At 38.6% G+C, this 14,019-nt stretch overlaps 1 protein-coding gene across 1 annotated transcript in view; it reads right to left on the bottom strand.

Moving 5' to 3' along the window:
- The window catches only part of tgfbr1b (transforming growth factor, beta receptor 1 b), a 61,962-nt gene that overhangs the window by 7,204 nt on the left and 40,739 nt on the right, over positions 1 to 14,019 (bottom strand). The window contains exons 4-8 of the mRNA XM_040126842.1: positions 13,273 to 13,503; positions 11,039 to 11,206; positions 9,767 to 9,923; positions 5,738 to 5,862; positions 5,360 to 5,490 (exon numbers count right to left, since the gene is read on the bottom strand). Coding sequence (XP_039982776.1) covers positions 5,360 to 5,490; positions 5,738 to 5,862; positions 9,767 to 9,923; positions 11,039 to 11,206; positions 13,273 to 13,503 — 812 coding nt within the window. The remainder of the gene's footprint in view (positions 1 to 5,359; positions 5,491 to 5,737; positions 5,863 to 9,766; positions 9,924 to 11,038; positions 11,207 to 13,272; positions 13,504 to 14,019) is intronic.

The raw sequence follows: 14,019 nt of genomic DNA on the forward strand, positions 1-14,019 counted from the left end.
CTTTAAATATAATGCCACAGAGAGAAAAAGTGAGTGTGTAGTATTGTCAGGAGAGAAGCTCCTACAAATGGCTACAAATTCACTGGGAAGAAAACCATAAATCTGAAGGCGCACCACACAAAAATTGAGGTAACCTAACGTTAAGGTGTTAAATAACGTTACTTTAATTACAAGATTAAGCCAACTACTTAAGGCAGTGGTGTAACATTATCTATCAGTATCTCATAACAATGGGACACTGCAACATTACTTGCAGATGGGGATTTAGTCTCACTGAGAGTCAGTAGCCCAGTCAGCTATGTTGGCCAACCTTTTGCTTAAGTTTCTTTGTTTCGGTGTATTAAACATTTCATCCATGTTAAAACACACACAACTTAATTGCCATACATATTTCAGGTCTTGTGGAATTTGAATGAGTCGGTGATAGCTAAATGTAGTCTATTTGAGACCTTTGCTGGTTATTATAACGCACAGCATATAATGTAGAAGATTGCTTTGGGCTTGAAAAAAGTATGTTAGGCAGTACTTGGCTTGCTTTGTGTGCAAAGATGTTCCAAATATTTTCTTTACAAATGTATTTAAAATGGTAGTATACAACCTATTATAAACACTTACTGTATTTACAAAATCTGACAAAACTGAACATTTTAAGGGTTGATTTATTGCAGGGCTGTTCTACAATGTTCTTTTTGAATGTGAAGGGTTTTCTCTGGTTACTTTCTGACTGACTCATATTGCAAGAGTTAGACTGCAGTGGATTTGATAATATTGTTGCATCTTTCCAGACTTAATTGTAAAATTATTTGTATATATTTATTATACCCTCCGATCCCCCAGCAAATTGAAAAAGTTATGGGATTGTGTTTGTTCCTCTGTGTTTGTCTGTGACTAAATTAATTATAAAATACTAATAGAACAATCAAAATATTAACGGGCCATTTAACACAAAGTCTCCAATACAACTTGACTGAAAGTTATATGTACATATTATAAAGCGTTGCTGTGGTCTCAACTTAATTCTTGTTAAAGGACAGCAAAATTTGTTACATGCTATTATTGGAAACCTATTACTTCAGGCAGTAATTATACTTCTTCTGAATCTTTGCTAAGGACATGTAGCTCATTAAGATTTTTTTTCTTGCAAAAAAGTTTCTTTTTAAGCAACAAACTATACTTGCAAAAGAGCATAAACAAAGCAATACAGCTAAAAGTGATCTAAAGAAATTAAAAGACAGAATTAACACTAAAAGCATCAAATTCTGGGGTTCTGCAACTATTCAGAGGGAGGTAGAGTGGTAAACCAGCACTCACAAATTTTTTCTAATAATTGATTGAGCTGGGTTTACAAAAACTCCCTGGGTCTGCATCTGCATCAACTCACTAAACCTGTTTATCAGTCTGCATGAGTGGTATCATTATTGCAGTCTGTGGATCCTTCTACATCATTATTGTGTGAATATGAGCGGATTTGTGTGTGTATGATGTATGTGAATTGATCTAAACATTCCTATGTTTACCTCCAGACCAAACAGTCAAACCAGATCCCAATTGCTTATAGTGAATGAACTGTATTTCAAATCTAAAAATATAAATAAGAACAGTCAAGACCAGAAGTATTTGGACAGTTACACACTTTAATGTAGTGATGAAAGCTATCGACAGAAGTCTTAAAAAGCTCTCTTGACCATTCTGCAGGTACTTTTAAGACTGTCCCTAACACCACTGAAACAACATTTCAGATTTACCCTACACTGCACAACAGATGGTGTAAAAACTAGTGAAGATACTGAGGATGAGTCTCACTTAATTTCTGAATATTAAACCTAAAGGAGAAGTCCCAAACGGATCCTAACGATCGGTAACTTGCGTAACTTGATGACAGCCCTAAATTAAACTTGGCTGTGGCTGGTTTGTGTGCTCTCTACATGCTGCCGCCATTACTGGTCAAAGATGCAATGATCAGCCACAACATTACAACCAGTATTGGTTTTAATGTTGTGGCTGGTCGGTGTACATAGGCTATCTAACAAATATCAAGTCGGACGAATTATTGGAAGATATCCAAAATTAATGAAAAGGACTCGAATTGAGATCGGGGCCAGAAAAACTTATATAAAAGGTCTCCCAGCTGACAATGCATATCAGAGCAAAAACCAAGCCATGAAGTTGAAAGAACTGCCTGCAAAGCTCAGAAACAGGATTGCCTCGAGGCACAGATCTAGGGAAGCCTACAAAAATTCTGCTGCATTGAAGGTTCCCAAGAGCACAGTGCCTCCATATTTCTTAAATGGAAGAAGTTTGGAACAACCAGGACTCTTCCCAGAGCTGGCAGACCAGCCAAACTGAGCAATCGAGGGAGAAGGGCCTTGGTAAGAGAGGTGACCAAGAACTCGATGGTCACTCTGGCTGAGCTCCAGAGATCCTGTGTGGAGATGAGAGGACCTTTCAGTAGAACAACCATCACTGCAGCGCTCCACTGATCTGGGCTTTATGGTAGAGTGGCCAGACGGAAGCCTCTCCTCAGTGAAAGACACATGAAAGCCCGCCTGCATTTTACAAAAAAGCACCTGAAGGACTCTAAGACTGTGAGAAACAAGATTCTCTGGTCTGATGAAACCAAGACTGAACTGTTTGGCCTTAATTCTAAGCATCATGTCTGGAGGAAACCAGGCACCACTCGTCACCTGCCCAATGCCATACCAACGGTGAAGCATGGTGGTGACAGCATTAAGCTGTTGGGGTGTTTTTCAGCAGCAGGGAAAGGAAAACTGGTCAAGGTTGAGGGAGAGCTTAACAGAGGAATGTACGGATATATCCTTGATGAAAACCTTGTCCAGAGCGCTCAGGACGTCAGACCGGGCCACCGATAGTCCCCATCCAACCTGACAGAGCTTGAGAGAATCTACAGAGGGGAATGGCAGAAAATCTCTAAATCCATTGCTAATCCTGTCGGGTCGTAACAATGAAGACTCAAGGCTGTCATCACTACAAAAGGTGCTTTAACTAAGTACTGAGTAAAAGGTCTGAATACGTATGTTAATGTGATATTTAAGTTTTTCCTTTTTAAAAAATTTTTGCAAAAAAGGCCTAAAATTCTGTATTTGGTTTGTTTATTATGGGGTATTGAGTGTAGATTGATGAGGGAAAATTAAATTAATTTTAGCACAAGACTGCAACATAACGTGAAAAGAGTGAAGGGGACTGAATACTTTCTGAATGCACTATAAATGCTAATCACATCTGTTAATTGTACATTAACTCTTAATATTTTGAAGGCTCTATTCATTATTATGTTACTACCCTTGTAGATATAATTTAGTTTAGAACATAGATGGAAAACCACGGTACCATGATGTAGCTTTTCGAAATTATAAAAGAAACTCTCTACAAAGAAATAATTGAGAACTGGAAGCTGAAACAAAAAATAACCCTGAACATCAGTTCTCTATTGAGATGCCATTAAGATGAAGAAAACAAAACATGGAGGGAATATAGCCTTCACTATTTTAATTTAAACACAAGGTAGTGATGTTGCTAAGCTCTCTGTAGAAAGTACCTGGGCAGAAAAACAATCCACAGGTCCACAATATGCTGCCTTTGGCTCAGGTGTCATTCTTATTTGGGTCAGAGTTGTGGATGCATAATCGTTATGATACATACAAGCCTTGTTTATTAAACTGAGGGAGATCAATCAAGGATTTTATCCCAAAAAGAAGACAGACTCACTCCAGATTACAAATATCACAGTTGTCTGTATGCTGCCAGACAAAAAGGTGGATAGGCTGCAAATTGGGAGTCAAAATATATGTCAGAAGGTAAGTTCTTACATTATGTGACAATGACTCTGTGCATCCTGATCTGTTCCAGCATTTATATACAGCTTTAAGAAGTGTGTTGGGGCAGCAGAGTTGGCTACTTGTAAGAAGTCAGGTTCTAACAGCCAAAAGGTGGAGCTTGTGTCGTCCAATCTGAATCAAAGCTAGCTGAATGGAGCTAGAGCTGGCCTGAAATCTAATATACTGCAACTTAACTTAGTCCCACATACAAATTTAGTACTACTGATCATAATGGTAACAGAAATATTTTAAAGGTGTAAACTGAAAAATATGAAGGGTACAGAGCTGTCATGGTTAAAAAAAAAGTGCACATTTTCTCTTGAATCAATAATTTGTGCATAGTAATTAATAGATCATTAAAAAATCATAACATCTAGTGTTGTCTAAAATTAACACAGTTGTTAAATGGGCGAAATCCAAAGTATATCCACATATCTCAATCCAAAATCAAAACAAAGCAGTACTAACTCAAAGCAGCTCATTTAGATCACATTGTCTATGTCCTGATGTCTGTTTTGCACTGCATTAGGCTACACAGGGGTGTATGTGCAGCTCACTGATAGCAGCCAAAATTGACCAGTACTGCTCAAACAACGTTCAATGTAGCATTAGATCAGCCACAACATTAAAACCGGTAACTGGTTTTAATGTTGTGGCTGATCGGTGTATGTTGGACCCTATCAAATAATGTCTAACTGTTAGCCTCAAGTGGTGGTCTGTAGCCCGTGGCATCATCTTCACTGATAACAACAGAGCCAGAAGTCAAATCCTCTATTTCACTGTTTGCGTACATGTGCCCTGAAAAATATCTTATAGAAAAACACTAATAAAATGAGAATACATTGAACAGTTACTGCTACAAAATGTCAGTCAAAAATTGTATCAAATGTGGTACTTTTTATTATGTTGATCTCAACTGCTCACATTTTTAAAAATCACAGACAAACTGCAGACCTAACAATCATGTCTCTGCCTACACACAGCACTATTGCCAAAATTTATCAGAATGTCCTGAAATTAAAATCATAATTACTCCGAACAAAGTAAACAAAGTGATAACACAAATGTGTGTGCCTGTGTGTCTATAGTACAGTAAACCTCAAACCAGAGACTGAAGTAGATACAACACACACTTAATCCTTCTGCAAGCTGAGCGGTTTCTTCCTCTCTGGGGACTGTGGGAATGAGTGTTCCTGTGTGTGTGTCTGTGTTTGTTGCGCACGGGCGTGTGTGAGCGCATGTGTGTGTGAGCGCATGTGTGTGTAAGTGTATATCATATGATTGAGTGGTGTTATTGAGAAGGACTCTAGGGCGTTGAGGTTCAGACTATCATACCAATTGAAAACAACAGACTACTGGACACCTTGGGAAAACAACATTTCCATATTTACAGTATATGTAGGTAGCAAAACTGCATGGATTGACTGAGGCCTCTCCACAGTCTAACCCCAATTCCTTTATTGAACTCAACACTCAACATCTTTGCAAAGTGAGTTATACAGATACAGAGACAAATGTCCTACCTCACAGCTCTGCCAGCGGTTGGGAATGTTGGGACGAAGCTTCTGCTCACAAACCACCTTCCTCATCTCCTCCACTGATGGATCTGACTGAACCAGGTCGTAGTAGGGCAGCTGGTAATCCTCATGGATGCCTTCCAGAAAAAATAGGTTGTTGATATTCTGGTTTTAAAATAAGGTGGTTACATGACGCATTTTTCAGACTGTCTGATCGTGCATCCACCTCTCCATCTAAGCAGATACTGGTGTGTTAACACTTCCATAATTAACACTGTTCCTCTTATGCTCAATTCATCCATTACTCCCTTCATTAATCTGTCAACCTCCCATTCATTCACTCAACGATTCACCCCCCTCCACCCCCTCTCATTTGATCCTCACCTCCCATAGAGCAGCGGCTGGCGATCTCCCAGAAGACCAGTCCCATGGCATAGATGTCAGCTCGCTTGAAAGACTCAAAGTGTTTCATGTTAATGGAGTCGTCCAGGACCTCTGGAGCCATATACCTGGGAAGAAAGATAATGGATTGTTACGATACTAATCAGACATTGAGGCACCTGTCGTTGAAAGGATAATGTGAAACACAGTGGGGATTATTGGAAAAACAGTATAGAGCTGGAAAATACAAAGACCAGCAAAAGCATGCTAAGATGTGTTGGTATTATCCCACAGTGTGCACAGGTGGGAGTACAAAGCAAAATGTTGTGCACTAATAAATTGGTTCTTAGTCTTGAATGAGAGCCAAGGCCCTGTTACCCAAATGCTTCTTAAGTCTAAGCTGATAAAACAATCCATTGTACAAACCTTTTTAAAGGTTAAACAAAAAAACAAAAACTTCATATGCTTGTAGAAAAGATTGTAGAATAGTGCCTCCTAAACACCTTTAGAGGGCTAGAAGTGTCATACGATGCTATGGAACCCACAGAAGGAACAGGGGAAACACTTTATTTTAATTTGCTCTATTTAGCCTTATTAAACAGTGTATCAATTAAATAATTTATACATTTATAAACATTTATCCACAAACATACTTTTAAATAGTTGTAAACAGAAGTACATTTTAAGTGTTTATTGATGCAAAGTATTTGTCAACAAGTATATCTTCTTCTATGAATGAATATTTTATATAAATACAACAGTATTTTATTATGTTCATTATTACTAGTCATTATCTGTTTATACAGCAGCCTCCACTTACTGGTGCGCAAAGAAGGAGTCATAGTTGTTGACAAATACATTAACAAACACATATCTGCTTGAGACTACATTACAGTGTGTTACAAACCTTAATTAGAGAGTATGAATGCTAAAAAAGGGGAATTTAAAACAAAGTTACTGAAACAGCAAACTACGTATTTCACTTAAGTTTTCATTGCATCTTTAAATCAATACTTTTAACATGAAATCAGGCTTGATGTGAAATAAGTATATATGTATCATAATATATGATGTGTAAATTTAAAGGTCTAACCTAACACAAACAAAAACATGAATTAAACAATTGTTGATTTGTGTCAAACTAACCATGCATTGTGTAAACACTGAATGATTTAGATGTGCCAGTGTGAAATGATTCAAAAATGAGTCACACATACTGTGTGACATGTTCCTTCATTACCATGAACACACGGTGATGAGGGAACATGCCATCACCATGTCTGTAGTTTATTTTGACTCCCACTTTTGAATCCCACTTACACTGCCCTCTTGCCCCTATTACTCACTAGAGCAGGGGTCCCCAACCTTTTTTGCACCACGGACCGGTTTAATGTAAGCATTGTTTTCACGGACCGGCCTTCAAAGTGTGGCGGATAAATAAAACAAAATAAAATTATATGACCAACACAAAACATGTGGTATTTTGTAAATATAATAATAAACATGAATCTACTGTGTACTTGTATGTAACTATGGTCGCTATGGTAACACTTGAACATGCCTTCAAAATAAGATACGCCACAAAACAAATATAAAGTACATGAAAAAATATAACTCAACATAACGCTAAATCAAGAGAGAGAGAGAGCCCTGAGCTTGTTTCTCTGCAACAAGACGGTCCCATCTAGGTTTAATGGGAGACAATGACACCCGAAGTGTGTTGCTTATGTCCAGTCTACTCCGTAATTTTGTTTTGGTTGCTGTGACTGCAGAAAAGCCCGCTTCACATAGATATGATGTCGGGAATGGCAGCAGGGTTTTCAGTGCTGTTGTGGCAATCTCAGGGTATTCTGCCATGACTTTCATCCAGAATACCAGCAGAGTTGATGTCTCGAACAGACTTTTAAGGCCGCCGTCATGTGTGATCTCCAGCAGCTGATCTTCCTCTTGCACAGACATGCTAAATTCACCTGGTTTATTGACAAATGGGTCGCGGATCCATTCCTTGTCAGTTCGTGAGTCTTCTGTGGTTGGGAAGTAGCGCTCAAACTCTTTTAAAAGCAAAGCCAGGTGATCGTGCAGCAGCTGGGAGAAGGACTGCTCAGGCTGAGTCTCTTCCAAAATCCCCGCCAATGTTTGAAACATGTCAAATATGCCTCTGTTCACGCGTCGTCTCCACAAATCCAGTTTGGCTTTAAATGCAGCTACTTTATCTGCCAACTTGAAGACAGTTGTCATTTTCCCCTGAAGGGACAGATTGAGTTCATTGAGCAGGCTGAATATGTCGCTGAATATGGGTTTAATATTAGCTTTCCGTCACGTGACCGAGACAAGCATCTTGACATGCGTCAAGAGTGAGTGAAGAACAGACGGATGTAACGGAGAGAATGTCATTTTTCAAAATAAAAGATTCTTCAGACTCGGATAATAAATAAAATGAAAATAATGTAAGTTATTTATTCTGTCTGTGCGGCCCGGTACCAAAGGACCCGCGGACCACCCGGGGGTTGGGGACCCTGGCACTAGAGCACCACATGTGGATTAATCCACTGCTGAAAACAGTCCTCAACATATGCACAACTCCTGTTTGAGTGACATTTGATAAAAAGTAAAACTATATATTTGTGATCCACTTCATCTTCAGTAGAAACCAGTGGGCATGGGGCTGAGTGCCGCAGACAAAGTAGTTAGTAGACAGACTAGAGTTGCCGTGTCAACGTGCTCTCTCTCTCTTGCTTAGTGTTATGACCCAGCACCCAAAAATATGTTTCACTAGGTTGGCTAGCTAAAGATAACACAGCAAACCATGGCCAAAGTAGCTTGAGTTAGACAAACAGTTAGCTTTGCAGGTCCTGCTGTGGTTTGACCAGTTGAAGAGCACTCCCCTGTGGCTAAATAAAATAAAACTGTTAACCAAGGCAGATAAGCTGAGCTATGTACACAGTTCCCTCTGAAAATGCTGGTCGTTACAGTAATTTAGAATTGTTTATAGTTTTGTTACCATGAGTACATTTCACCTAAGTTTGCAACTAACTAACCTAATTTTCTTAATTGACTAATCTGGTCTTTTTTTTTTTTTTTTTCGATAAATCCATTTATCATGCAGTCTGTAAATGTCAGGAAACAGTGGAAAATTATTTACTTCAACTTCCCAGCATCCAAGGTGAAATATTTAAGTGTTTTGTTTTGTCTCTACAGAAGTTTAAAACCAAAAGATATTCAGTTTACTAGTAAAGAAGACAAAGAAAACCAGCAAATACTAATATTTGATAAGCTTTAATTAATCAATTTTTAAAACTGATGCTGATTAATTTTCTGTCACAGACAAATCCCGTAATTGACCAATTGTTTTATCTATAAGTTAAAACCCGTACGCTGGCACATCCCTCGTCTCTTTGAGCACTGCATCAGAAACTGGTACCTTCACAAAAAAGCCAACAGAAATCAGTAACACATTCCTATGTTAACCCTGTTGGTTTTTATACTTGTTTTTTTCTAAATGTCCCTAAGCTGCACATGAAGAAGGCAGGAAAGACTCAATGCTACATTGTGGATGCCCTGGAAAGAGTGTTTGGCAACTTAGCAGATGCTTATTTCAAGGTCCATGATGTCCTGAGGTTCTGAGTGGCCAAGGCTGTCAGTGTAAACACACAGTGCCATCTCTGATGTACCATGTCTCCACCGTCTGGAATGGCAGTCTAGCCAAAAATGACAGTAGTTGCTGACACACTTAATGGCCTGACACCCCTAATTCATTTTGGTGACTTCTTTTGAAGCTCAGAGATGTGCTGTAAAACACCGCAACACTTCCTCACAGAGACGCCACAACGCCTGTGCAAAAGGGGCCTATCCCAAAAGGTTATTTGTGTAATAATGAAAGATAACCCACAGTGTCAAAATGGCTGAGCCAGATGATTTCAGTTACCTTGTGACTGAATCAGAACAAATGGAAAAAAGCTAATCAAAAAATAAGTCAAATGCTCTATAGTAATCCGATAAAAACCTGTTTGCATTATAAAAGGCTTAAGTTACCTTTTGGTTCCCACTCTGTGGTTTGGAGCGATGTCGATGGTGTCGGTGGCTGAGTCATGGCGGACAGCTAGACCCAGGTCCGCGATGCAGCATGTCCCATTCTTCTTCACTAGGATGTTCTTTGACTTCAGATCTCTGTGGGCAATAGCTGGCTTACCTGGAGACAGAGAGTCATGTATTTAACAAATGTCCTGCACTAACTGAAACGTAATATGAATAATTGAGCTTTCTATGCATGAGCTATAGGAGAATACTGAATATAAAAAAAGGAAAAAAAACTGGTGATGATAATTTTACTTATACTTGGTACTTCGATATAATACAGCTTTTTTTTTTATCTAGGGCTGGGTATGACCAAAAATTTCTATCACCACATGCTTTGAATTTAGGTCAGTTCATCAGAGTGCTTAATGATGTAGTTATACTTACGAGAAGTAAAGATTATACTGTATATGCGTCTAAGAGAAAAGGATACATTAACACTATTTCGATATCTGAAAAAAATGTGCTTCGAATTTCAATCCATCTCCAGTGGTTCTTGGTTGCAATTACACGTGGCTTTTTTTATATTAGACAGTTAGTCAACACACCCAAGAAGCTTGAAATGGGTTCATGTAAAGGGGGTGCTGGAGATGTTTTTAAGTTTGTCTTTTGGCCTCAAGCAGTAAAGGGTGAGCTCTCAGACTGACGTTTATTGTGACAGTAAGCACTGCCTTTGTGTGTAACAGCTGAGCCTGATGTCCACACAAGAGGAACTCTTTATTTTCATCCAGACACTCTCTTTGCTGTACGCTCTCTTTTCTATACATTCATACAACTCAAAGGAACTTCAAAATTTCACTCAAGCTGTAAGATTTCAAACTACAGTGGATAAGTTTTCACCTCAGTTTGCAGCACAGAGACAAAAAATGCTAAATGCTAATGAACAGCAGTTTTGGCCAGGCTTGCTTTAGAAAATGAGGATGTGGCCAATTCAGCAGTTTGGTTAGTCCAATCAAGTTCAGACATTTGTTCTTTATCTTCCTAAGGACATTTCTTTTTTTTTTTTTTTAATTCTTCAGTTTAGTTTTACAGAGGTAAGAATCTGTCTGTTAAATAATGTGATTTAGGAGAATCTGTTATTTGTACTGTGCTTTAAAATCTGTAAGAAAATCCATGATACAGAACTATTAATTGTAAAAATGCATACATGGTTTTGCACATTTCTATTCGCATCCCCAGGAAGGCATGCAGTATGTGTGCTGGGAACAAATATGAATGTATGTGTGTTACCTTGGGTGCCCACTATCTCCATGTGGAGGTGAGCGAGGCCGCTGGCTGTGGACAGGGACAGTTTGATCATGCCCTCCACAGTGACAGTGTATCGGTTCAGGTAGTCAAACAGGGAGCCGTGTTCATGGTAGTCTGACACCAGCCACAGCTGAGTCCACGTCCCATTATCTGCACACAGACAGGAAGATGAGCAAGGAGATAAGGAGATAAAGAAGAGATGGTTTTGTAGGCAGAAAGAAACTGCCTTCATTACATTCTCACTGATTTAATCTTCAGGCACAGTCACTACATGTCATTATGTATCATTTAGTTATTTTCAGAATATTTTAGGGTATTCAGAAATACCATCAATTGCCGTGTGAGTGCTACTATATACAGTTAGGTGAATAAGTATTTGTGACACAATTGTTGTAATTTTGCCTCTGTACACCTCCACAATGGATTTGAAACAAATCCATCAAGATGTGATCGAATTTTAGACTTTCATTTTAAATTCAAGGGCTTAACAAAAATGTTGCATTAAAAGTTTAGGATTTACAGACATTTTTATGCATATTCCCTCATTTACACAGGCTCAAAAGTAATTGGACCAACCAACATAATTATAAATACAAGTATTATTTTTTAAATCTTGGATGAAAATCCTGTGCACTCAATGACTGCCTGAAATCTGGAACCCATGGACATCACCAAATGCTGAGTCTCCTCCCTTAAGATGCTTTGCCAGGCCTTTACAGCAGCTGCCTTCAGTTGCTGCTTGTTTGTGGTTCTTTCTGCCTTCAGTTTTGTCTTCAGTAAGTGAAAAGATTGCTCATTTGGGTTGAGTTTAGGTAACTGACTTGGCCATTGAAGAATATTCTGTTTCTATGCTTTGATAAAGTCTTGGGTTGCTTTCACAGTATGTTTTCTGTCAGTGTTCATCTGTACTGTGAAGAACCGTCCTATCAGTTTTGCAGCATCATTCTGGTACCAGTTAATCTTGGTTACATCTGTCCAAAGAATCTTGTTCCAGAACTGGGGAGGGTTTTTTAGATATGTTTTGGCAAAATATAATCTGGCCTTTCAGTTCTTGAGTGTTACCAGTGTTCTAACTTTTGGTAAATTCTCTGTATTTACATTCGCGAAGCCGTGTCCTGATTGTAGACTCTGACAATGATTCGTCTACCTCCTCAAGAGTGGTCTTGACCTGGCTAAATGGCGATAAAGGTTTTTCTTAATCAAGTAATGAATTTTGCAATCATCCACTTTCGTTGTCTTGTGTGGTCTTCCGGGCCTTTTGGTGTTGCTGAGCTCGCAAGTTCATTCCTTCTTTTTAGGAATGTACCAAATTGTTAATTTGTCCTCTCCTAAAGTTTCTACTATCTGTCTGGTAGGTTTGTTTTGTTTTTTCAGCCTAATGATGGCCTCTTTCATTTGCATCGACACCTCTTTGGACCGCATGTTGAGAGTTCCCTTGATCAGCTACCAAATGTGAATTCAATCCTTGGAATCAACTCAAGACCTTTTATGTGCTTATTTGTAAAAATAAGCAACTATGTATTAAAATGGCTGTATGAAAAAAGAAATATATTCACACACACACAGTTTAAGGTTCAGGTTAGAATTAAGTTTAGATTAGGGTTAGGGCAAGGGTGGGGTTAGGCATTTAGTTGTGATTTTTAGGATATTTTTAGAGTTAGAGGGGCTACGGAATGCATTATGTGAATTAGTGTCCTCACAAAGATAGAAGTAAAATTATGTGTGCGCGCACACTTTTGGAGCTGTTGAACTGTGTGGTAATGTTTGCTTGTTCTTCACAGTGAACTGATACTCCCCCGTACTGTCAACCAACCTGTCTATTCACAGTGAATGCATGTCTGCACTACCTTCACCTTAAACAGACCTGCTTTTCTACTTTGACAAAATGATTTATCTGCAGTTAAATCAGCTCACACTGTCATTTGCAGATAATAAGCTCAGAATGGTGAGGATAATTTGCTTGGTTTGGAACTGATAGGGTTTAATCAATCTTGGGTCTTTGATGGCACTTATTTTGCCTCAGAACTTTGCAATCTGTTTTCATCATTCTTAAATTCATTTCTTTGTTAAATTATTTTTGTTTCTTCCAGCTGGCTCTAGTCGGATTTAGATCCTATTCTTCCTGACTGTATGCCAACCCTAACTCCTTCCCCACAATAAAATGTGTAGTCTTTTCTTAATTCAGCCTCTAAGAGCTCCTTCTGGAGGTTTCTCACCTTTGTTGTCAGCGGCAATGAAACCCAGAATGTTCTCGTGTCTTAGCATCACGGTCTGGTAGATCTCAGCCTCGCGGAACCAGGAGCGCTCCTCGCGAGAGGAAAAAATCTTCACAGCCACCTCCTCACCACGCCACTTTCCCCGCCACACCTCTCCGAAACGCCCTTTACCAATGCTCTCCTGGAGGATGATGGTCCTGGCAATGGTTCTCTGAACCAGTAGCGGCAGGCCTGGAAAGAAAAAAACAAAAATAAAAACATTTTCAAAGCTGAAGCAACATGGTGATAAGGAATATATTGTTAGTTTATGAAAAAAATTGAAATGAGGAAGGTGAAAAGATGGATAAAAGGAACAAGAAAGGAGGAGGAAGTTCATGGAAAATGTCACAGTTAATTACAATTGAAAATTGTTAAATTCACTTCTAACTTGTTGTAGAGGAGGCAGAAGCATCAATGTCAAAAAACTAAAAACCACAGTTAATAAACCTGAAACTACTAAAACAACATGAATCTTAAAAGTCATATTACTATGAGAATATGTTTTGAATATTTCAAGAATGAAATCTCAAAATCTTAGGAGATTTTAAAAATATTTTGAAAAAAAGTAATATTTGAGAAAAAACTATAAAAAGGAAAAGTCTGAGCGTTGAATATATAGGGAAACTGGACTTCATCATTACCAACATCACCTGCCCTGAAAAATAAACATAAATAATTTGGATCAAATTATATTGAGCTACTGTGGTG

The sequence above is a fragment of the Xiphias gladius genome, chromosome 5 (genome assembly GCF_016859285.1).
Source record: "Xiphias gladius isolate SHS-SW01 ecotype Sanya breed wild chromosome 5, ASM1685928v1, whole genome shotgun sequence".
Taxonomy (NCBI): Eukaryota; Metazoa; Chordata; class Actinopteri; order Istiophoriformes; family Xiphiidae; genus Xiphias; species Xiphias gladius.